Source organism: Trichomycterus rosablanca, chromosome 24, assembly GCF_030014385.1.
Source record: "Trichomycterus rosablanca isolate fTriRos1 chromosome 24, fTriRos1.hap1, whole genome shotgun sequence".
NCBI lineage: Eukaryota > Metazoa > Chordata > Actinopteri > Siluriformes > Trichomycteridae > Trichomycterus > Trichomycterus rosablanca.
Window position 1 is genome coordinate 18,107,545 of NC_086011.1, and position 22,262 is coordinate 18,129,806.

Here is a 22,262-nt window from a genome sequence, read left to right on the forward strand (position 1 = left end):
AAACAATCATACCAGTGTAACTGTACATCAGACAATCATACCAGTGTAATAACTGTACATCAATCATACCAGTGTAATAACCAAACATCAAACAATCATACCAGTGTAACTGTACATCAGACAATCATACCAGTGTAATAACTGTACATCAATCATACCAGTGTAATAACCAAACATCAAACAATCATACCAGTGTAACTGTACATCAGACAATCATACCAGTGTAATAACCAAACATCAAACAATCATACCAGTGTAACTGTACATCAGACAATCATACCAGTGTAATAACCAAACATCAGACAATCATACCAGTGTAATAACTGTACATCAATCATACCAGTGTAATAACCAAACATCAAACAATCATACCAGTGTAACTGTACATCAGACAATCATACCAGTGTAATAACTGTACATCAATCATACCAGTGTAATAACTGTACATCAATCATACCAGTGTAATAACCAAACATCAAACAATCATACCAGTGTAACTGTACATCAGACAATCATACCAGTGTAATAAATGTAGATCAATCATACCAGTGTAATAACTGTACACCAATCATACCAGTGTAATAACTGTACACCAATCATACCAGTGTAATAACTGTACACCAATCATACCAGTGTAATAACTGTACACCAATCATACCAGTGTAATATCTGTACATCAATCATACCAGTGTAATAACCAAACATCAAACAATCATACCAGTGTAACTGTACATCAGACAATCATACCAGTGTAATAACTGTACATCAATCATACCAGTGTAATAACTGTACATCAATCATACCAGTGTAATAACCAAACATCAAACAATCATACCAGTGTAACTGTACATCAGACAATCATACCAGTGTAATAAATGTAGATCAATCATACCAGTGTAATAACTGTACACCAATCATACCAGTGTAATAACTGTACACCAATCATACCAGTGTAATAACTGTACACCAATCATACCAGTGTAATAACTGTACACCAATCATACCAGTGTAATAACTGTACACCAATCATACCAGTGTAATAACTGTACACCAATCATACCAGTGTAATAACTGTACATCAATCATACCAGTGTAATAACTGTACATCAATCATACCAGTGTAATAACCAAACATCAAACAATCATACCAGTGTAACTGTACATCAGACAATCATACCAGTGTAATAAATGTAGATCAATCATACCAGTGTAATAACTGTACACCAATCATACCAGTGTAATAACTGTACACCAATCATACCAGTGTAATAACTGTACACCAATCATTCCAGTGTAATAACTGTACACCAATCATACCAGTGTAATAACTGTACACCAATCATACCAGTGTAATAACTGTACACCAATCATTCCAGTGTAATAACTGTACACCAATCATACCAGTGTAATAACTGTACACCAATCATTCCAGTGTAATAACTGTACACCAATCATTCCAGTGTAATAACTGTACACCAATCATACCAGTGTAATAACTGTACATCAATCATACCAGTGTAATAACTGTACATCAGACAATCATACCAGTGTAATAACTGTACATTGACTGATACAGTATGGCTGCATGCCATACAAAGAGCATACATCATATATAAAAGAATAACTGGTAGATTTAAGTTGGTTTCAGCTTTCTGGCGTAGTTGCTTGTGTCTGATTGCTCATGAGTCAAAAGTATGTGGACATCATGCAAACACTGTAAAATTCAGATGTTTGGGCCACATCCACTGCAAACAGGTGAATAAAAATGTATAATGTTTAATAAATGATATGCTTAAATGCTTGATGTGGCATCTATTTGGGGAAGGTCCTTCCGCCAATGGGGGTACTCCATATTATACTATGTATACAGACTCTACACTTTTGGTCATATAATAAGCATTACAGATGTGGTGGATTGAGATGGGGTAATCCCATGAATTTGAGGTGCATTGCAGTGTGATGGACATCACTGAGGGGTGGAGAGAATCACTGATCTGAATGATAATCCCTGATTTGAAATGTTCCTCACCTTTTTGGGATCATCATAGTAGATGATGATGGTGGGCAGATGAGGATCTATTCTGCAGCATTCAGCCTGCAGCAGTGCATTGTCTCTATAACCCTCCTGTGTATATTTATAAGCTACAGTGATGGACCTGACAGGAGCAGAACCGGTTCTAATCTCGATCCGAGTCAGAACCCCTGAATACACCAGATACACCGAGATGATCAAAACCAGGAGAGAGAGCAACAAGATCCCGAGTAAAGTCCATCCCAGCACATCAGACATTTCTCCAGGAGCTCAGGTGCACTTATTTATGTTGGCAGCCTGTAGAAAATCTGATTTTAATCCTGAATAATCCGGCAGTTTATCTTCTGCTGTATAAAATCTCTGAACACAGTGAGATTGTGCGGTTACACTGTGCGCCTAACTTCCCTAAACACATGCTGCACACCGGCTCGGTCCCAAATCACCTCCACTCTGTAGATGTAGTGCACTATGTAGTCTACACAATATGTTACCTTAATAAGCACTGTAAAACAGTTACACAGGGAGCAGAGGGCGGTTCAGTATACAGCCGGTTTAACCGCATCCGGGACGAACCATCAGAGAACAGGGGTGCAAAAGTGAACCCAAACATGAAGTTTACAACCGCAGCACAATTCAGCACGAACGTGCAGATACAGACACATTTATAACGTGTTTATAAGTGGTTATTACGACTCTGCTGCTCAGAACTGCTTCTGAAATGGAATCCCAAATCTCAGAAAGCACTGAGGGTCAATAGCACAATAAATAATAAATTATTTTTAAAAATATATATACATAATATTATGATAATTATATTGCTGTTCACATAAAATATACACCCCCTTTAAGATTATAATGATGCAAAGTATTAATAAAAAAATGACATGAATAAAACACATTATAAAAGACCAATTAATGTCAAAACGTCTTAACTCTGAGTTTAAATACAACAATAGCTATTACTACTAATAATAATAACTGTAATAATAATAATAATAATAATTTTAATAATAATAATAATTGTAATAATGATAATAATAATAATAATTGTAATAATAATAATAACAATAATAGTGATAACAATAATAATAATAGTAATAATAATAATAATAATTTTAATCATAACAATAATAATAATAATAATAATAGTAATAATAATAATAACAACAACAATAATAGTAATAATAATTGTAATAATAATAATGATAATGATAACAACACTAATAATAGTAATAATAATAATAATTGTAATAATAATAATAATAATAATTGCAAAACATTGTAAATAATAGTGTATGTAATTTTGTAAGTACTGTACATTCTGATCATTTACATTAATAACATTAATACAATTTAACTTTATTAAACTTTATTTAACTTTATTAAATATGCATTATATTCATTTAAAAAATCAAGCCAATTTTTTTTTTTTTGCTTTTATTGAGATTTAAGAATTATAAATAAAACTGAGTGAACAACTAAAACAGAAATAATGCTGAGTGAGAAAAAAAATCCTGTTCCAGTGGCATTGGGTGGATCAACTCCTAGCAGAGGGTTCTAACTGCGCTCTTCCATTCACATCAGCTCTTACATACCTGATACAGGCTAACGTCACTATTACTATAGGCAGTGTTGGTGAAACGCTTGTTCTTTAAGCCATAGGCAGGTTGTAAAACACTATTCCAGTGTAGCTAGAGGACATAGAGCTCATAGTCCTGCTCCATCTCCAAAACCATCTCCACCACTCTTGAATCCTCATCTTCTGTATCATCACCTTCCTCACTGTCAGCTCCCAACTCCACCCCACTGTCCCCACTTCCCGTGCTGTCACGTCGGGTTGCCGTTGGTGTGTGTGTATTCGTGTTGAGTGTGTTTCTGTTACACACTTGGTTCAGTTTAATCTCAAACTCCAACTTTGCCACAAAATCTTTCAACGTCTGCAGTCTGGAGGACTCTGCACTCATGAGAACAGAGAAGAGCAGTTAGAACAATCATGAGAACAGAGAGGAACACGTGAGTGCATTTGAAATAGCTTTAGGTCCTAATGTTCTGGCTCATTTTGTGTAGATATTTCTAGTGTGAATAAAAGGTTCGTACTAACCGATTAGTCCTGAAAGAGCCTGCCGAGCTTCAGCTTCAGTTGTGGACAGTGTTAATCCCACCCGTTCAGGTCTGTACTCCTGACTAAATCCAAATATGTGTGGAGAATAATTAAATATATTCAACAGGTTTACATTTAGCAAACACTATAGTCTAACCTAAACGTACTCACTCCATCCAGCTGCTGTCGGATGCTTCATTTATGCCTGAGCAGATGTGATTACTGGCTTGCAGAGAGAGGCAGCAGGTGTACAAGTTCTCAAGGTGGTCATTATACAAGGGACAGGAGTCGTAGAGAACAGATCTGAGTTCTGGGACCACGGGTGAGCAGTATTCTAACTTCTTAGAGTGATCAGTGGTTGCTTGATCCAGGGCTTCGGCAAGATGCTGCCTGCACTCCTTCAGCCTAGTTGACATTGATCTATCAGTAATAATAAACAATATATAAGATATAAATATAAACAAACAAGGACCACCTGTAAAAGAGCTTAAATAATTATAATAATGATACTGAACGTCTAACCACATAATTTAGCTTCATTCATTCAATCATTTTTAATTGGCATACACACTAATAAGCCAAAACAGTATGACCGCCTGTCTAACGTGCTGTCCAAACAGCTCTGACCCACCATGACATGGACTCCACAAGACCTCTGAAGGCGTCCTTTCCCATCAACGAGTCTTGGCTGCCCAACCTGCTGTTGGCTCACCCCTTTGTGCCAAACTTTATGAAACGATTGCCAGTCAATTAATCAAAGCAAGATTGCAGTTAATGTCTTTATAGAGCTTGTGCTTTGTGCACAGGGACACAGTCATGCTGGAACAGGAAGGGACCTTCCCTAAACCATTGCTGCAAAGTTATATAATAAGCATATAATAATAATACATTTTATTTATATAGCGCTTTTCAAGATACTCAAAGACGCTTAATTGATAATTGATTTATAACACCTTTATATTGATTTAAAACAGAATTCTGTAAGTTTTTAAGTTAGAAAACCTGATTAAAACAGATCTGACTTAAACAGAATGAAACTCTTATAGTGAATAAAGAACATAAACACACTTACATGCTCATATTAGCTTAGCAACAGCGACAGTAAAGCTCAGTTCTAATAAGATTATACTCAATCTGTTCAATAAACACTAATAAACCCCAGTCAGTATGATTAGAAGTATAAAACTACATTACCAGATAACATATAGATTCATAAATAATGAACTTATTATGATTTTTTTACCGTTATTTGGTGTTTCCCGCTTAATATACAAAGAGTGTCCAGTTGCCATGGAAACAGCAACGCCACTGCAACAGTCGTGCGAGAGTTACTCATAATGCTAATGCTAACGATTAACTGCTAATAGTTATAAAATATATGATTATATTTATTTAAGTTTTAATCAAGTTATGTTGAATGTTACATTGTTTGTTTAAAGAAAAGTTAAAGAAAATAAAGATCTAATTTTCATTAAACAGTATGCATTATTATTACTATTATTATTATAATTATTATTATTATTATATACAGTATATTATTATTATATGCAGCATATTATCATTATTATATAGAGCATATTATTATTATTATATACAGTATATTATTATTATATGCAGCATATTATAATTATTATATAGAGCATATTATTATTGTTATATACAGTATATTATTATTATTATTATTATATGCAGCATATTATTATTATTATATACAGCATATTATTATTTTTGGTATTATTGTCATCATCTTTATTATTATTATTATTATTATTAATATTATTATTATATGATACAGTATATCATTATTATATTTATTATTATATACACTACATTTTTTTTTTTATTATTATTATTATTATTATATACAGCATATTATCATTATTATATAGAGCATATTATTATTATTATATACAGTATATTATTATTATTATTATTATTATATGCAGCATATTATCATTATTATATACAGCATATTATTATTATTGGTGTTATTATCATCATCTTTATTATTATTATTATTATTATTATTAATATTATTATTATATGATACAGTATATCATTATTATATTTATTATTATATACACTACATTATTATTATTATTATTATTATTATTATTGTTATTATTATTATTATTATTATTATTATCAGTAACCATTTCACGCTGATCAGAATTGGCAAGTTCGAACCCTGAAAGCCTGCTGCAGTTCAACATTCACATTCTTTTCCACATGAATAACACGATTAAAAGATTTTCTACATAAAATATATCTTTATTTGAATTTCATTTGATTATTTAAACAATTGTAATATATTGTAGTGGAAGCTCAGCGGTTAAGGTAATTAACTAGTAATAGAAAGGTTGTGAATTCAAGCCACACCACAGCTGGGGAGTAAAACTTGGTACTTTTATAAATACAATATGTAAATAAGACATTAAAAGCTACTCTTTAAATAAATAAAACGATCCATTTTTATTGGCACAACTAAAAGCATTTAAAAATATTTACAAACGTTTTTAAATCACTATTTTTATTTTTTATTTTTCTTTATTGTCTATATTTTTTTCACTGTTACATTAAAAAAATTACAAAAACATTTGTACCATCATTTTCTATTTTTAAGTAAAAATAATGATTTTGATGTAATGTTCAGGTTTTTGTTTGTGCTGTGTGTGAGCTGGTCGGTAGGGGTCGCGGTTGCGCTACTTTTCACCGCCTCGTATTTCCTCTCTCGCACAAACACACCCAGATCAGCGCAGTGAGTGAAAATGGCCGGACAGGAGGATCCAGTACAGAGAGAAATCCACCAGGACTGGGCGAACCGAGAATATATCGAGGTTATAACCAGCAGCATCAAGAAAATAGCGGATTTTCTTAATTCGTTTGGTGAGTGAGGAGAAACGGGCTGCACCTATAATACAGATACAGATAGCTCTCTGCTAACAGTGCTAATGATCACAGAGCGTTACTGAGCTGTGGATAACGTCCCTGTTACATTCCTCTTATAGTGTTATAAGTCAGATAGCTGTGTAGCCTAATGCTTCATTTAAATATTTATTATATATAGAAGGGTGTTTTCTTTTAATATTGTAATGTAGTTATATTCTGTGGAAGGTTTATTTCCGTGAATGCTACGTTAGCTCTCCAGCTTTAGCCAGTTAGCGCAACAACAACATTCCTGCTTAGATAAATAAACATTGTCATTTTAACTTATTTATCGTCTTTACATGTTTTTAACAGTGCACTGGTTAGTAATAAAGATCATAATAATAATAATGATCACTATTATTGTTTAATAAGAATAGTATTACGTGTTTTTAATGTTATTATTACTATTATTATATTGTTATTATTATTACTATTGTTGCTGTGGTTGTTGTTGTTGTAAATAAGGTGAAGAAAACCTGAAGAGCACAAAAACATTAGAATTAAAACTGTTAGAGCAAGTCTATCTGAAATTTGCAATAGCTCCTACTGTTATAGTAACATTCACTCAGGCTCTTTACACCACCACAATCTTTCCTGCTCACAAATGTAAACATGGTAGACTTCAGTACTGAATTGCTAACGATGGTGGGAAAACACTCAGTTTAAACTGCTGGAGCAACTTGTTTGTTTATACCCTCACCTCATAAATGTATAAAACTCAATCACACCTTTGTGTCAAATCCCCATTCTGAATGCCGAACTGCTTCTGCTCACAATGTTTCTTACCTTGTTACACAGCTGCCACGTTCACTGTTATGCAGTTTTGATTAAGAAAGACGTGTTGATGTGAAACTTAGTGATGTGTAGGGATTTCATCTCATAGCTGCAACTTTATCTTCTCTTACAGACATGTCCTGCAGGTCCCGTTTAGCCACGCTGAATGAGAAGCTCACTGCTTTGGAAAGGAGGATTGAGTACATTGAAGCCAGAGTGAGTGAATATGTGGCATCAGTTTTAATACAGAGCTCAGTTTGTTCTAGAATTATAAGTAATATGAGGGAGGGAGGTCAATGGGGTTCTTTTTAAGCGGCAGCATTGATCGAGCAATTATTTATGTTGTTATTAGTGATTATTGTGTTTATCAAATGTGTGTATGCAGCTGGTGCATGAGCAGGTTGTTTTTAGGAACTTATTTCTTTACATTTAAATTTTATTGCAAATTAATAGAAACATTTTGTACTTAATCTCTAACCAAAACTATGCTTTTTAACTCAGAGTAATACTGAATTATTATATTGACTGATAAAATATTTTCATTAAAGCAAAAAACCAAACAAACTTGAATAATTATTATGAACTTTCTTTTTCAGGTTACAAAAGGTGAAACACTGACCTAAACATCTTCAAACTGAAGACAAGAACCATGTCCACAATCCATTTTTACTCATTTTATAAGTTCAGTAACCAACTGTTGACTGTTGTTGACCAGCTAGTTAAAGGCCTGGTTAGGAACTGCTGAAAGGGTGCGGCTCAGTTTCTGAGAAGCGAGTTTGTAAAAAAGGGAACATAAAAAGGCCTGAGCTGCAGCAGTTCCTCACTGGGACTTTAATGTGTTCGGGGACCGTTGTGATTATGACCATTTTTTACAGTTTCTGCCTCAGTAGAAGCGATGTTAATGATGCTCTGTTGATTTGTTGTTGTTTCTGTGGTGCTGGCATGTTTATTTAATCCTACATTAAGTCCCTTTTTATTTTAAACAGATCTTACATATGTGAAACCTCAGACACTAATAGTTTGGGATTAAATGTGTAAGAGAGAACACCCAGCAAACATCCTGCTCATAGAAAATAACAATAATAATAATAAATAAACATATTTACTTTGCTGTAATTAACACTGGGTTTAGGTTAGGTGATATTATGGGATGAAGCAGAGTTAGTTTCTGATTATTTTGTGTCTCCTGTTTTACTGTATTCGTTCCTTCCTCTGATGAAACTCTGCTTCCTCCCGTTCCACCAGGTTTTGTGCTTTTTAAACAGAATAAAACTCATTTTAATGTCCATGTCATTTCTTAAACTGTTTTTTTAGTTTGTTTGTTTATTGTAATCCAGCTTTGTTACATTCCATCATGAGTACTGATGTAAAACTGATGTGATTGTATTTTATTATAATTATACTACAGAGAGGTTATGAGGAATTAATACACAATCCACCAGCCAAATAAAGTGACCACGGTGTGAGATTCAATAAATTCTGTACAATGAGCACATACAACTTTGAAGAAGCTTCGTAACTCTGTTATGGCTTTTATATTACGATTATTTAAGCATTAGTTTGTGATTAACCAGTAACCAGTGTGTTTAGTAACTGTACTATAAACCATTATTATTTTGTAAGCAGCTTACTTTAATAAGGTAGTTGGAACATAAGCTTATTTTATTCCTTAAGAAAGTGAACTGGCTTTTAAATTTCTGATTGAAAACCGTGTTTTATTTACCTAAGATTTAACTTTCTTTCGTTTCTTGTTAATGACGGCTTTATCCTGCTCTAAGTAGTTATGGAGTTCACAAGGAAATGTCATAAATTGCATCACAGTTTCTATAATAATCTTTTAACTTGAAGTGTAATTAAGTCATTAGGATTTAAAGTTACCTTTTTGCAAGGTGTCAGTAACAAACCTGACATTGCTTAGTGCTAGTAGGCCTTCAGTGGATCATGTTCTGATTAATTGAAGAATTAACCTTTTCAGGTCGGATGGATACTGATTTCTAAGGCTACTTTCCATCAATATATATATATATATTTCTTCTTTTTGTTGCTCTCGTATTTAGGTGTCGCCACAGTGGATCTGGTCTGCATACCAGACTTGACACAGTTTTACACATGATGCCCTTCCTTACACAACTATTTTATTTCTATCTGGGCTTGGGAGTGGCACTGACAGGTGAAAACTATGTGGCATTATTAACTTCACGTTTATTATGGCTTTGTACACCCAACTGCTAAGCTGGCCTGCTTAAGTTTCTTATGCAATAATGTGTTTTCACACAGCGAGTGGCGTTGTGTGGTGAGAGTGGGTGGATGAGTTACAGAAGTGCCAGTTTAGATCCTGCCGAAGTGACTGCGCTTCTCTTATTATCTGTGTTATTGCTCAGACGTGTTGTGGTTTTCATTAAAAAAAAAAAATTAAAGAACATCAATATCTTAGTAACTAAAGTTATATATTAAGATTTTAGGGTGTGGTGGTCAGTGTTCTTAATTTTTACAAAGCTGCAAATGCCTGGTAAAATCTATACCTTCTCAACACAAATGCAAACATGTCTGCCTCCCTTATTAAACAGCCAGATACTGCTGTGTTAGCTGTGTTAGCCAGACGTGATCAGATGACTTCGGTGTTCACATATTTGAAATGTAAACGTACTAAACACCAAGAAATTCTTATTGTTTTATTTTTTATAAATGTTCAACTTTGAAAGTTAAAATTTATAGTGGTGATCATGTGTGTAACTGAAAACACTTAATAAAACTGAAGGAAAATATCATTATGGGTCTCATATATTTGATCAATGACAGGTTTGTTGTTCTAGAACAGCAGGGTTGGCACTGCAGCATGGGTACTAGGTGCGACACTTCCCTTCAGTGATCGTCTGTGGGTATTTTGCATGTTCTCCCAATGCCCACACAAGCTTCTTGTCCTTCGAGGAAAATGCAGATGGTAGATTGGCTCATCCTGACAGAACCATAGGTGTGTGGGAGTGGGTAATGCCCTGTGATAGATTGGCACCTGGTCCAGGATGCTGCCTGGTTTTGCCTGTGTGGCACCGGACCCACCAGGTCTCTGACCAGGTCGTGTTTTTAGTGGAGAAAGACAAAAGACATATTAAATAGTATTAGTAATGTTTTAGTAGTGTTTTATTCCAGACTCATGTTGGACTTTGTGTTTGAAACTCGAAACTTGTGTTTTATGACGGAAGTTCCGGTCTGTTGTTGTTAGCACTGGTTGTTGCTAAAAAGTCGCGTTTCTTTCCAAAAATAACTTTTGTTTCATTGTATTTATGTTTATTAAAATATATATTTTGTGGCTTTAATGTCAGAGATAAATAATGAAGCGTTTATATGGTGGAGACATCAGTCACGGTCAAGAAAACGTTCCTGTTTACATTCAGACAGATGCTAATGATGTTCTGCCCAACTTCCAGGTAACAATAACTTCATTGTTTTGGTTGTTTAGTGTTTAGATAAAGTATTTGTTTAACATTTTATATTTAATGCATTAAAAAAATGCGTCCTTATTGTATTTATATGTATTTCTACACCTTTCGGTGCTGTAGTTTTTCTCTATAAACACTAGGTGGCAGCACTGATGTACTTCACGTTTCAGTTATAGGTTTAATATATACATTACATCCCTTTGCTTTCATTTACCACGTCAGACAGACATACATTTGACTTGTTTACATGTTTAATGTTGATAAAATGCTGATCTTTATCAGATGTCTTCTTTTCTTGGCCATCAGTACAGTTTGGAGAACGTTCAGGGTCCGGGCTGTGATGTTGACCCTAGTGAACTGACCCTGCCCGGCTGCTCATGCCGAGTGCTTTCCTGCGACCCTTCCGTCTGCCCCTGCCTGCATTTCGGCTCGGCCTACACCAACGAAGGCCATCTTATAGAGGAGCAAGATGGTGTGGGTGCCTGTTACAGCCGGCCTGTGTTCGAGTGTAATGCCCTGTGTACATGTGGTGAATCCTGCCAGTCCCGCGTGGTCCAAAACGGACTCCGATTCCGACTTGGCATTTTCCATACAGAGAATCGTGGCTGGGGGGTCGAGACCCTGGAAGCTCTGAAACGAGGCAGCTTTGTGTGCGAGTATGCAGGGGAAGTCATCGATTTCCAGGAGGCACGGAGGAGGCAGATGTGTCAAGCTCCTCAGGACAGGAATTATATCATAGCCGTGCAGGAGCGCTGGGGGTCAGAACGGTTTGGCTTTACGTTTGTGGATCCGGCTGTTGTGGGCAACGTGGGCCGCTTTCTCAACCACTCGTGCCAGCCGAATCTGGTCATGGTGCCAGTGCGGGTGCACTCGTCGATACCCAGGCTGGCACTGTTCACCAGGCGAGACGTAGAGCCCGGAGAGGAGCTCACCTTCGATTATTCAGGAGGACACAAAACACAGCAACATGAGGCTAAAGGAGCTGAAGATCTCAAGAGGAAAGTGTGTCTGTGTGGTACCCCAAACTGCACTGGGTTTTTACCTCTGGACCTTTCAATCCTGCATGGATAAGACTGAGCTTTAATACGGCTTATTTATTAAACACTCACTGTCAGCTTCAGAATTATTGGCGCTTTGAAACTGTCTGAATATATAAAATATCTGCTTTTGTCCAGATTTATCTCATTTTAAGAAAAATAAACATCAGAAACTTATAATTAAATTTACGTCTTAGTTATGGACTCTCTCTTTCATCTTTTTGTAAACATTAGTCGAGCTTTCTGACTTTCTGTGCTGTCAAACTTCAGTTAAGAGCCATTTTTCCTTAAAAGGAACCAAAGAGGACCAAAGCAATTAAAAAAAGAGCCGTTGGGCGTTTTGGATATAGCAGTAGTTCGTTTTCTTGAAGCGACCCACTTCGTTAAGTCTCCATTCTTAAATCCTCCTCCTCTCTCCTCCACCATTCTGCCCCACTTCCAGCGTGGGCCTGTGTTATTAATATCCCCATCTGGGTTAATTAGCCCAGGGACCAGAGGCGGAACGCAGGGCTTCAGAAATGAGGCCCTGAAGAAGAAATTATGCTAACATCAGAGCACATCCGCGCTGTACGTGTGTGTACGACATACTGTATAGCGAATGTTGTTATGGCTAAAAAGATCACACAGAGGTGTGTTTTTTAAATGGGACGTCTGACTACCTCGTGGTCAGGGGTACAAATGTAAGGTGGAGTAACAAAACCAGTGCTGTGTAACTTTAAAAGCTATGAAACAACAACAATAATAATAATAATATGAGCTAAACTTTACTGGTTAAACTTTATGTGAAATTGGGATCCTACCTTCCTACTAATGTACATTCAAAGCTCTACATGGTCCAGCTCTGTCTTACATCTCCGATTTACTCCAAGTCTACAATCCCACCCGCACTCTTAGGTCCTCCTCAGCCTTCCAGCTTTCTATTCCTTCTGTCCGCCTGTCGACTACGGGCGTGAGAGCTTTTAGCCACACTGCACCTTCTCTCTGGAACACCTTCCCAATCCATATCCGTACTATCCATTGTTTCTTTACTTTTAAATCCCAACTTAAAACTCACCTCTTCAAGCTAGCCTACTACTAATGTTTCGAACTTGATTGGTACTTCTACCCCGATATTTGTCTAACAGTGATTACGTTTGACTGTTTAGAGATTGTATTGATTTTATTGTGTTTATCTTTATTGATTTTTCTATTAGAAAAATTTTCCCCCCTAATCTAGTCGTGTCCGATTACCCTGATTGCTCCTCTATACTGATTTGCCCCTTCACCGCTGACTGAGGACGCCTCTCAACTGACACACGCCCCCTCCGGCTTGTACAGTCAGTACAGACTGCATTTTTCACCTGCACGAGGCGAGTTCATACACTTGACGGGCACCGTGCACGGAGGGCCACACCCCCATCAGCATTATTCCTCAGCCCTGTGCAGGCGCCATCAGTCAGCCAGCAGGGGCCGCAGTCGCACCAGTTATGAGGACCTATGATCCGATTTTCTTACCTTCTAACCCTGAACAACAGCCAATCGTTGTTCATGCTGCTGCCCAGCCCAGTCGGAAAGGCAGAGCTGAGATTCGATACGGTGTATTCGAAACCCCAACTCTGGTGTGCTAGCGTACTTTACCGCTGCGCCACCTGAGCGGCTAGATTTTAATGGTTTATTGATGTCTGTTACTTTCTTGCTTTTGTAAGGTGTCCTTGAGTGTTTTGAAAGGCGCCAAAAATAAAATGGGTTATTATTACTTATTATTAAACTTTCCGTACACCAGACCTCCAAAAACCCGACAGACCCGCTTTTATTAACCCACATTCACAGCGATGGTGGTATTATTTACTTTATCTCACCTGATCAGCCTGCAGGACTGATGTTTATAACAGGTCGCTGATAAGACTCTCAGATTTGACTTGTTTTATGACTCACTTCATCCAGTGAGTAAGCAAGTCTCCCGAGTCTCTATGGAAACAGGAGGTGCGATATCGATTTGATGGTAAGCGAAGGCTGTATTACTGGGATTATTGGAGCAGAAATTGTTCTCGGCTGATGAAGCATAAGCCTAGAGACCTTTAATATAAGTCGTACGTTCTTCACGCCACTCTCGGAGCTGGTATCAAGCAGGGCACAGATTAAACTGAAATGACAGAGATATGTCACATGTCTATAGATCATGTGAAATTTCAGTGTTACAACCCTAAATGAATTTACTAGAGTAGAGGAGCACTTCAAATAACCATAACCAGCTGATGGAATATGTGGTGGGCGTTCCTTCTGATGTACTGATTATAAGACACACCACCGTCTGAACAGCACAATCACCAGACAGACGAGTGTGTTCAGTGATAGACGGCTGTCTCTGTCCTTTTGTCTTTTGTTCCCCAGGCAGTCAGGCGAGGACGTTAAACTAAACTTAAGCTAAGACACACATTTCCATATCCAAGCCTACATATTCCTCTGATATTTTCATTCCTATTAAGTTATCCATATATGTATATATTGTTAGAATCTATATTATTATTATTATTATTACTGTTATTATCTGTATATTACTACTATTATACTATCATACCCATATCCGACATTATATGTTTTATTTTTAATATTTCTATATTAATACATATCCGTAATCTTTATCTTTAATATCTTTATTTCTATATTTATACTTATATATCTGTATATATTGTTTATAAAAATAATAACACTACTGCTCCTATTATTATTACTTTTTTGCATACCGTATATTGTATATATGCATGTTTACATTACATTTACGGCATTTAGCAGATGCTTTTTATCCAAAGCGACTTACACTTATACAATCTAAGCAATTGAGGTTTAAGGGTCTTGCTCAAGGGCCCAACAGTGGCAACCTGGCAGTGGTGGGGCTTGAACCGGCAACCTGCTGATTACTAGTCCAGTACCTTACCCGCTAGGTTACAGCTGCTCTTGTTGCCCTTGTTGTACATTTGCTTCACCCGACTTTATTTATATTTGTATTAGTTCTTCTTCTTTTGCTTGTTCAACTACTAGAGGCCAATAATTTCCCTTGGGATAAATAAAGTATCAATCAATCTATCTACATCCATCTATCTTTACTATACAGCTAAAATCAGCCGTACCCTCATGCATCCTCCATAGACAGACACTGACAGTAGAATGGGTTGAACCAAAGCACTCTGATAGAAAGGCGTGGCACCGTTATAGGATGCCACCTTTCCAGTGAGTCAGTTTCGTCCTTGTTAGAGCTGCTCCTGTCATCTGTTAGTGCTGTTATCAGGACGGATGACGTTGGGCTGGTGGGTTGGGTCTGGGGCCTCGTTCAAATATTTGGGACATTTAAAACACTGAAGAAAAGTAAATAAAATGAATGTATTATTGTTTTGTGAATGCTTTTATGCCTGAATAAACCAGAATTCCGTTAATATTTAAAATCTAGTGTAAATGGAGCCTCGAGTCTGGTTTATTGCCTATGTCCACATGTGTCCATTTATTTGTTGGCTGTGTGTAAATCTTGTAATTTATCCGTTAAATCCCAGATGTGGCCTTTAACACTGTATATAACGAGCTGTGTTTCTTCAAAACACATTATGCCAAAGATTCTTCCAAACTGCAGCATAAAATATAATCAGGTTAATCAGTGCACCGAAAGAAAGGCTTACTAATGTCCTCCATCCACCCACTGTGACTGTGGTCACTTTGACCATTAGAGAGCATATGAATAATATTCTCCTAGCCAGTTACACTCTCTTGGCCTCCTGGCTAAAAAAATAAGTAATGGCATCAATAGAAATGATTTAATAATGCTGTTTATATGGTTCTGAACATGTCTTGGCTGATTAATTACATTTGGGGTTATGGTCTGAGCACATGTCGTCTATTTATGCTTCATAGATTTTTTGAAAATCCCAGGAAGGATCTCTTTACTCTCCCAGAAGTGATATTTTACTTTATAAATGAGCCAAAATGACTTCTGATGCTTCAAAACAAACACACCCTGAATCTGTTGGGGTTACCACCACTTATTTTTTCATCAGGCCCTACTTCTCTTTCTGGTAAGTGGGCCGGTGGTTTATTTAGGCCGTGTGTCCTACAAGCCTCCTGCTGTGCAGCGTGATGTGTGCTGCCTACATATGAAACTGATCTGCTGGGTTTTCTAAATGGGACAAGTTAAGAGAAAGTTAAAAAATAACTATGGGAAGGAACTATGAGAATGCTGAGAGTTGGGGTGGCATCGTGGTGCCCTACGTTACACCGGTGCCAATCTTACAATGTAGTCAAATGCTTTATTTTTTGTTTCCTTTTATTGTAATGACAGTTATAATAAATAATAAATCAGTTATAATAGTTATCAGTTATAACTATTTTTTTATAAGATACATCTACCATACAGATAAACTTTGGGGGTAAACAATACAGTTACTGACTGTAGCACATCTGTTGCACTACACTGCAATGACACTAACATAGTAATACAATGGTAATATGTGTTATTTTGGAATCAGTGTTATCAGGTGCAGCAGTGTTGTTGGGATTGTTAAATCCTGTTTAAACGTACTGGCCTTTTTATTAGGAACACACATCCTGTTAGCACTTTTTAAGGTGTACAGACAGTCAAAGACTCGAGATATTTTCCTATGTCATGCACAGTGTGTGTAAATTTTCCTCTAGTCTCTTATTAATGACACTATTCTCCACCCAACATTAACTCTGAGGTGTTTACAAATTACTTTAAAATGATTATTAAGTACAACCATTTAAAAAAACTTATTAATGACTTGCTAATTCATGCCGGTTGTTCTGCACAGTCTGGGTAAGTTCTACTAAATGTCATGTATTTGTTTCTCCTTTAGAGCATGCCACTATAAAACCACTAAATAAATAAATATCATGCCACTATGATTGTCATTATGTGCCCAAATTTCCTGAGATTCTTTCAATCATTTATTATGAAAACAGGGTAAAACTCTGATTTACCTCATACACTCCTACCAGTGCAACACACACTACCATGTCATTACCGTTACAGTATTAGTGTCACTGCAGTGCTGGTACTCGTCCACCACCCACATTTTCTGGTCTCTGGCCTTCCTTTTTCATTGATAAATGGATACAGGGGGGTGACACTCTCTACCTTCTCACTAATTTACAGGTAATCCCGATTTTTGGGAAGATGGACCCAGGTGTGCCCTGCAGCCTCTATTAAATCCCCTGTTGTGCTGCGTAATTTCACCACTTCTAATGAAAGCAGGGCGGACAGCCATGACAGACGAGATGAACAAACACACAGCGAGAGAGAGAGAGAGAGAGAGAGAGAGAGACACCCAGGGCACGAGGAATACGCTGGCTTAATTACAGGGTGACAAAGAAACATCATTAAATGCTAATGTGCCTCATAATGACTGAACGTTACTATTCATTCTGGTTTAGCAATATTCGTAAATTTGGCAGCTTGGACAGCAGACGATTGTGGTTTTGGAACTTCTAACCCAAACAAATAGAGCTCCACATTTCCACTGCGCAATTTATCACAGTGCATCACACACTAATCCATTCACTGATTTATTTATATCTAGAGGCAATTTAGAACAGCCAATACACCTTCTACATGCTTAGGTGAGGTGAAAGGAAAGAGGAGCACCCAAAAAAAGTCCAGGTAGGTCCTACAAGCTGCACCACTGTGCCACCCTGCACATAATAATAATAATAATAATAATCATAATAATCATAATAATCATATTTATATTTATAATAATTACTGTATAATAATGAATTCTAGTGCAAGAGATGGATTGAGTCACATGGTTGCACAGCCGGCTGTGTTATGGTCACCGACTGTAATGACACTAACAGCATAATAAGTATGCTTTAAGTATACTAACATATGTTAGTATGTGTGTTATTCTGGAATCAGTGTTATTAGGTGCAACAGTGTTGTTGGGATTTTTATATACTGTTCAAACTCACTGGGCTTTATTAAGCACACAAATCTGGTTAGCACTTATTGTCGTGATACATACAATCAGAGATTAGAGATATTATAATACCTTTGGACATCTTTGGATTTCTTCATTTTTGCCTCAAAAAACAGTAACATGGCATGCGTAAATGGAACGCACCCAGTCAGCTTTCCAAAAGTGGTCACGTTTGCTACACAAAACATTATGGTTGGTAATGGTATGGATGTCCTACTTTTTCTGTACAGAAAAGAATGTTGATTTTGCTTGCTGCATCAAAGTAGACAACAGAAGTTACACAATGGGTATCAAAAAACATCTACTGTGAATGCAAAAATCCATACTAGTGGGTAACTAGTGGGCATTTTTATACCTACATGATTATTTTCCGTTGACCTTAAAGGCAGCAGTAAGCTCATAGACCAAAGGTGGACCATGAGACACTGTAAATGCCCAGTTCTGGACTTCATGGTGGGCAATGCAGCAGTGAACAAACTACATTAAAAGTCTAATGCTTACCACTGTCTTTTTAAATGCTTATGTGTTTTGTATTATGAAAAATAAAGAATTGCTTGTCATGATATATCGCCCACCTCTAACTCTGGACGTACGTATGCAGAACAGAAGCATTACAGCAAAACGTTCTAAATTAGCTCCGCGTTATCTGACCTTCCTCAGACGCTTCTGCTTCTCCGTCTCTCTTTAGGTCTCTCGTCTCTTCTCCCTAACAACTTAGAGGAGAACACAGGAACACGTTTCCATGGTTACCACATCAGTGAGTGGGAGATGCTGTATAGATTCCCACACTGGGGGTTTCGAGTGCTGTTTTAGTCAAAGACCAGCCCAGGTGAACCTATTCAGCAGCGACCGAAACAGTCCTCACTTGAACTACGGAGCCGCCAAAGTGTCGCTTCTGGGTCTGCAGGCCTCAGTTTGGGAGGTCATGTAGAATCAGGGTGGGTCCTGTGTATCCATTAGGTTCAATATATAAGTTCTATTAGTGGAATTATTATGTTTATGAAATTATTATCTTTTTGGGTGCCACATAAACCAAAAATGCAGTTTATATTTATATTTAAATAATAAAAGTTGGTGTTTCCAGCATGGTAAGTCACATGACATTTGCTACTTTGATCATTGGCTTAAATTTGTATGACTTGAAGGTGGGTCCTCATGATTCCAGGATGGCAACACCAATAAACCATGCTTCTGAGTATACATAAGGGCATTTAGCAAATCCTATTAAAATGAGAAGCTGCTAATGCTAAGCACTCTCTGATTTCGGCTTTGCAACCATCTTCCAACCTGCAAACGAGCAAACAGACCAGTATAGTATCATGAGATATCTTTCTGGAACTCAATTAATTATTAAAGCTGTTTGTATCATCAGTCCTACCACAACTCTACTCTCCCACACCCATCACTGCATTATGGTTTTGAAAAGAAACCAAAAGCCTCATCTGCCATCACTGTGTGAATCCAAAAAGCAGAACCAGAGTGGATAATTAGAGCAAAAATACCAATGCTGCTCTAATAAGAACGTTTCCTCAGGGACAGCCGAAGCCATTATCGCTGCATAATTGTCTTTTATTTTTAGTGAGGTACAACTTTGTGGTGTAGGACAGAACACACTTACCTCCCAGCTCGGACTTAAGCATAACTTTTAGATACGGTGTGGAAGTGGCATCCATGATGAAGCAGGATATGCGGATGTAACGAGGACGGTAAAACGGGAATCGGGAGAAAAACTGTGTTCAAAGTTTAGCACAATTCTGTGTTACCTTTACCTTGTGACTGTTAAATTCTACCCAGTGCACCTTTAAACTGAATACAAGTAGTGTTGGTAATGTGCAGTTTCATTGATCTGGGTTAAATTCTTGCCTTTAATTATTCTCTGTTTTAGAGTTCAGTGTGTCCTTCATGTTCTCCAATTCCCTTCCACCTAACAAAATACCAGTGGGGGAATAACAGCTGTAAATTGACCCTATGTGTCCATGGTGTATTCTCACATAGGCTCAAAACACTTGCAACATTCATTCCATACATATAGTCCACCAGCTATAATAAACCTTAAATTGTTCGCTTCATGAGCTTGGTACCTTTGTTGCATGTACCTCAAACCTAGCTGAGCCACAGCAGCGACTAAACACTGGTCATTAGTATTGGAAGCAAATTCGTCAGTCAGAAAAATAGGATGGAAGAAAATGTATCCTGTTTTCCATCAGCCTGGAAATGTTATGTCAATTATGTAACTGTAGAAAAGGATTTGCTTTCATGCACACGGTGTTCTAAACAATATACATTCATGACCACATGAATTAGTTTTAGGTGAGTGAATGTAATGAATGTCTTATTATCTTGTAGTCAAGGTGCACTTTCTCTGCATATCTAATGAGGTGTGTGTGTGTGTGTGTGTGTGTGTGTGTGTGTTTGGAGGCTGGGTTGCCTGCTCCGAGCGGCTGATCAAAGCTCCGTCCACGCACCTCTCTTTCAGGCCTCTTTGAGATAAAATCAGCTACAATACAGCAGCTGTAATAAATCCGTAAATATTTCCATGTGAAAGGCCTGACATCATGCCACACACACACAACATGAGAGCGCGTACATGTTTAGTCAGTTATACGGTTAGATAAGATTCACAATTAGAATCGCAAGATGTCATTTAAACTAGCAATCTTACACTGTATTTATGAAATTAAAAAAATGCATTGTTTTATTTTTACAGGGTGTAATTACAGAATACAGCCTGGGTCAGCAAAGTGACACAAAAACATGAAATTTACTCACATGCTTTCAACAAGAATCAATTTAGAGCAGCCAGTGCACACTATAATAATAAGATGATCATTTAAGAGGTCAGAATAAACACAGAACATACAAAACTTCTCTCTCTAGGGGAGGATTAGACCCAAGTCCCCATGCTGCTGTGCAACACCCAATCCACCTGCTGCAAAGGGTTTGTGAGACTGAAATGGAAATGTCACCAGTAAATATTTTTCCAGGGCCTTGTGCCCAGCGTTTCTGAGCGGTACTTGACACACAGCAACCTTGACCAAAAGGATGCAGTGAGGGAAAAATGTAATAAATAAATGTATTTGCAACCAGTATGAGTGAAAATAGTTTATAAATGAAAAGCTCCTTTTTGTAATGTTTGATAAACGTTCTATAGCAGTTTTAACTAGAGCAGTGTACACATATGTAGATCTGAAGAACAGATCTTTACTTCTGTCTGATAAATCCCTCAGCTGTTTTTAGGCCAGATGCAAAAAGTGGAACACCAACTTGGTTTGTGGGTCAGATTCCTATGAACTTGAAATGAGAGTGTTTGGGATTGACATTGAGAAATATAGAGCAGTCCTCATCTCATATTCATTAGAGTACATTAGTGAACTTGCTTTTATATTGCAGACTGAACTATTTACTTTGTAAGAAGACCAGCGGTTGCTTTGTTTTTAACAGCCCCTCCTGTCCTGTATTTCATAGCTTTAGTGTAAATACTACATACACTCGTGTATGTTCTAACAATACGCACAGGCCTGTTTTTGACACGTTGGTGTTAACACATCGTATGTGTGGAAGTTAACAATATTAGAAAGAAACAATATACTCTTTCCTTACAGAGATGGCCAGAAAGACACAGTTGTCCCATAACCTATAGACAAAATCTAAGCTAAGATCTTCTTTAATTTTGCCTTATATTACTCTTTAAAATCAATTAATTATTTAATGTAAAAAATGAATTTAAAGACTTGTTAGAGCAGTACTGCAAAACAAAAGCAAAACAGTTGATGTTTTTGATAGAAGCTCTTATGTTCATTCCAATGAAGCTTATAAAACCTATAAAACCTATTTTTAAATAAAACATACCACAACAACATACCACACATACAACTCAACTACATTTGACTTTAACTAGACAGGCCTTGTTGTGGCTCACATCTTAGTCTTACAATGCTTTAATCAGTGAAGCTGAAAAGTTTATGTTCATTATTACAACTCTTAAAGATTAGA

At 36.8% G+C, this 22,262-nt stretch overlaps 4 protein-coding genes across 5 annotated transcripts in view; 2 read left to right on the forward strand and 2 right to left on the reverse strand.

Annotated features, from left to right (window-relative positions):
* LOC134301466 (testis-expressed protein 264 homolog) overlaps positions 1-2,290 on the reverse strand; it is a 28,246-nt gene extending 25,956 nt beyond the window's left edge. The window contains exon 1 of the mRNA XM_062986160.1: positions 2,030-2,290. Within this exon, the coding sequence (XP_062842230.1) occupies positions 2,030-2,290 (261 nt within the window). The remainder of the gene's footprint in view (positions 1-2,029) is intronic.
* A 1,110-nt stretch (positions 2,291-3,400) lies between these two features.
* On the reverse strand, positions 3,401-5,438 carry LOC134301995 (uncharacterized). 2 transcript variants are annotated; one of them, XM_062986949.1, is made up of 4 exons: positions 5,206-5,297; positions 4,305-4,553; positions 4,134-4,216; positions 3,401-3,986 (listed from the first exon to the last, which is right to left on the reverse strand). In XM_062986949.1, the coding sequence occupies exons 1-4, from the start codon at positions 5,211-5,213 to the stop codon at positions 3,724-3,726; spliced, it is 603 nt and encodes a 200-aa protein (XP_062843019.1). In that variant the 5' UTR covers positions 5,214-5,297; the 3' UTR covers positions 3,401-3,723. The 2 variants fall into 2 exon arrangements, with proteins under 2 accessions (XP_062843019.1, XP_062843020.1); XM_062986950.1 differs by lacking the exon at positions 5,206-5,297 and adding an exon at positions 5,377-5,438 and having other exon boundaries at positions 3,403-3,986.
* Positions 5,439-6,860: 1,422 nt separating this feature from the next.
* brk1 (BRICK1 subunit of SCAR/WAVE actin nucleating complex) lies at positions 6,861-9,335 on the forward strand. Its single transcript, XM_062986680.1, has 3 exons — positions 6,861-7,019; positions 7,969-8,051; positions 8,432-9,335. The coding sequence occupies exons 1-3, from the start codon at positions 6,902-6,904 to the stop codon at positions 8,456-8,458; spliced, it is 228 nt and encodes a 75-aa protein (XP_062842750.1). The 5' UTR covers positions 6,861-6,901; the 3' UTR covers positions 8,459-9,335.
* Positions 9,336-11,164: 1,829 nt separating this feature from the next.
* Positions 11,165-12,477, forward strand: setmar (SET domain and mariner transposase fusion gene). Its single transcript, XM_062986947.1, has 2 exons — positions 11,165-11,260; positions 11,579-12,477. Exons 1-2 carry the CDS (start codon positions 11,165-11,167, stop codon positions 12,341-12,343), a joined length of 861 nt encoding a protein of 286 aa, XP_062843017.1. The 3' UTR covers positions 12,344-12,477.
* The last annotated feature ends 9,785 nt before the right edge of the window (positions 12,478-22,262 follow it).

Coding starts and splice junctions, on each gene's coding strand:
- LOC134301995 (XM_062986949.1), bottom strand. Junction 4,217..4,304: donor TCCGACAGCAGCTGGATGGA/GTGAGTACGTTT, acceptor ATTTGGATTTAG/TCAGGAGTACAGACCTGAAC. Junction 3,987..4,133: donor GGCTCTTTCAGGACTAATCG/GTTAGTACGAAC, acceptor TCATGAGTGCAG/AGTCCTCCAGACTGCAGACG.
- brk1 (XM_062986680.1), top strand. CDS start 6,902: ATGGCCGGACAGGAGGATCCAGTACAGAGAGAAATCCACCAGGACTGG. Junction 7,020..7,968: donor GGATTTTCTTAATTCGTTTG/GTGAGTGAGGAG, acceptor CTTCTCTTACAG/ACATGTCCTGCAGGTCCCGT. Junction 8,052..8,431: donor TTGAGTACATTGAAGCCAGA/GTGAGTGAATAT, acceptor TTTCTTTTTCAG/GTTACAAAAGGTGAAACACT.
- setmar (XM_062986947.1), top strand. CDS start 11,165: ATGAAGCGTTTATATGGTGGAGACATCAGTCACGGTCAAGAAAACGTT. Junction 11,261..11,578: donor ATGTTCTGCCCAACTTCCAG/GTAACAATAACT, acceptor CTTGGCCATCAG/TACAGTTTGGAGAACGTTCA.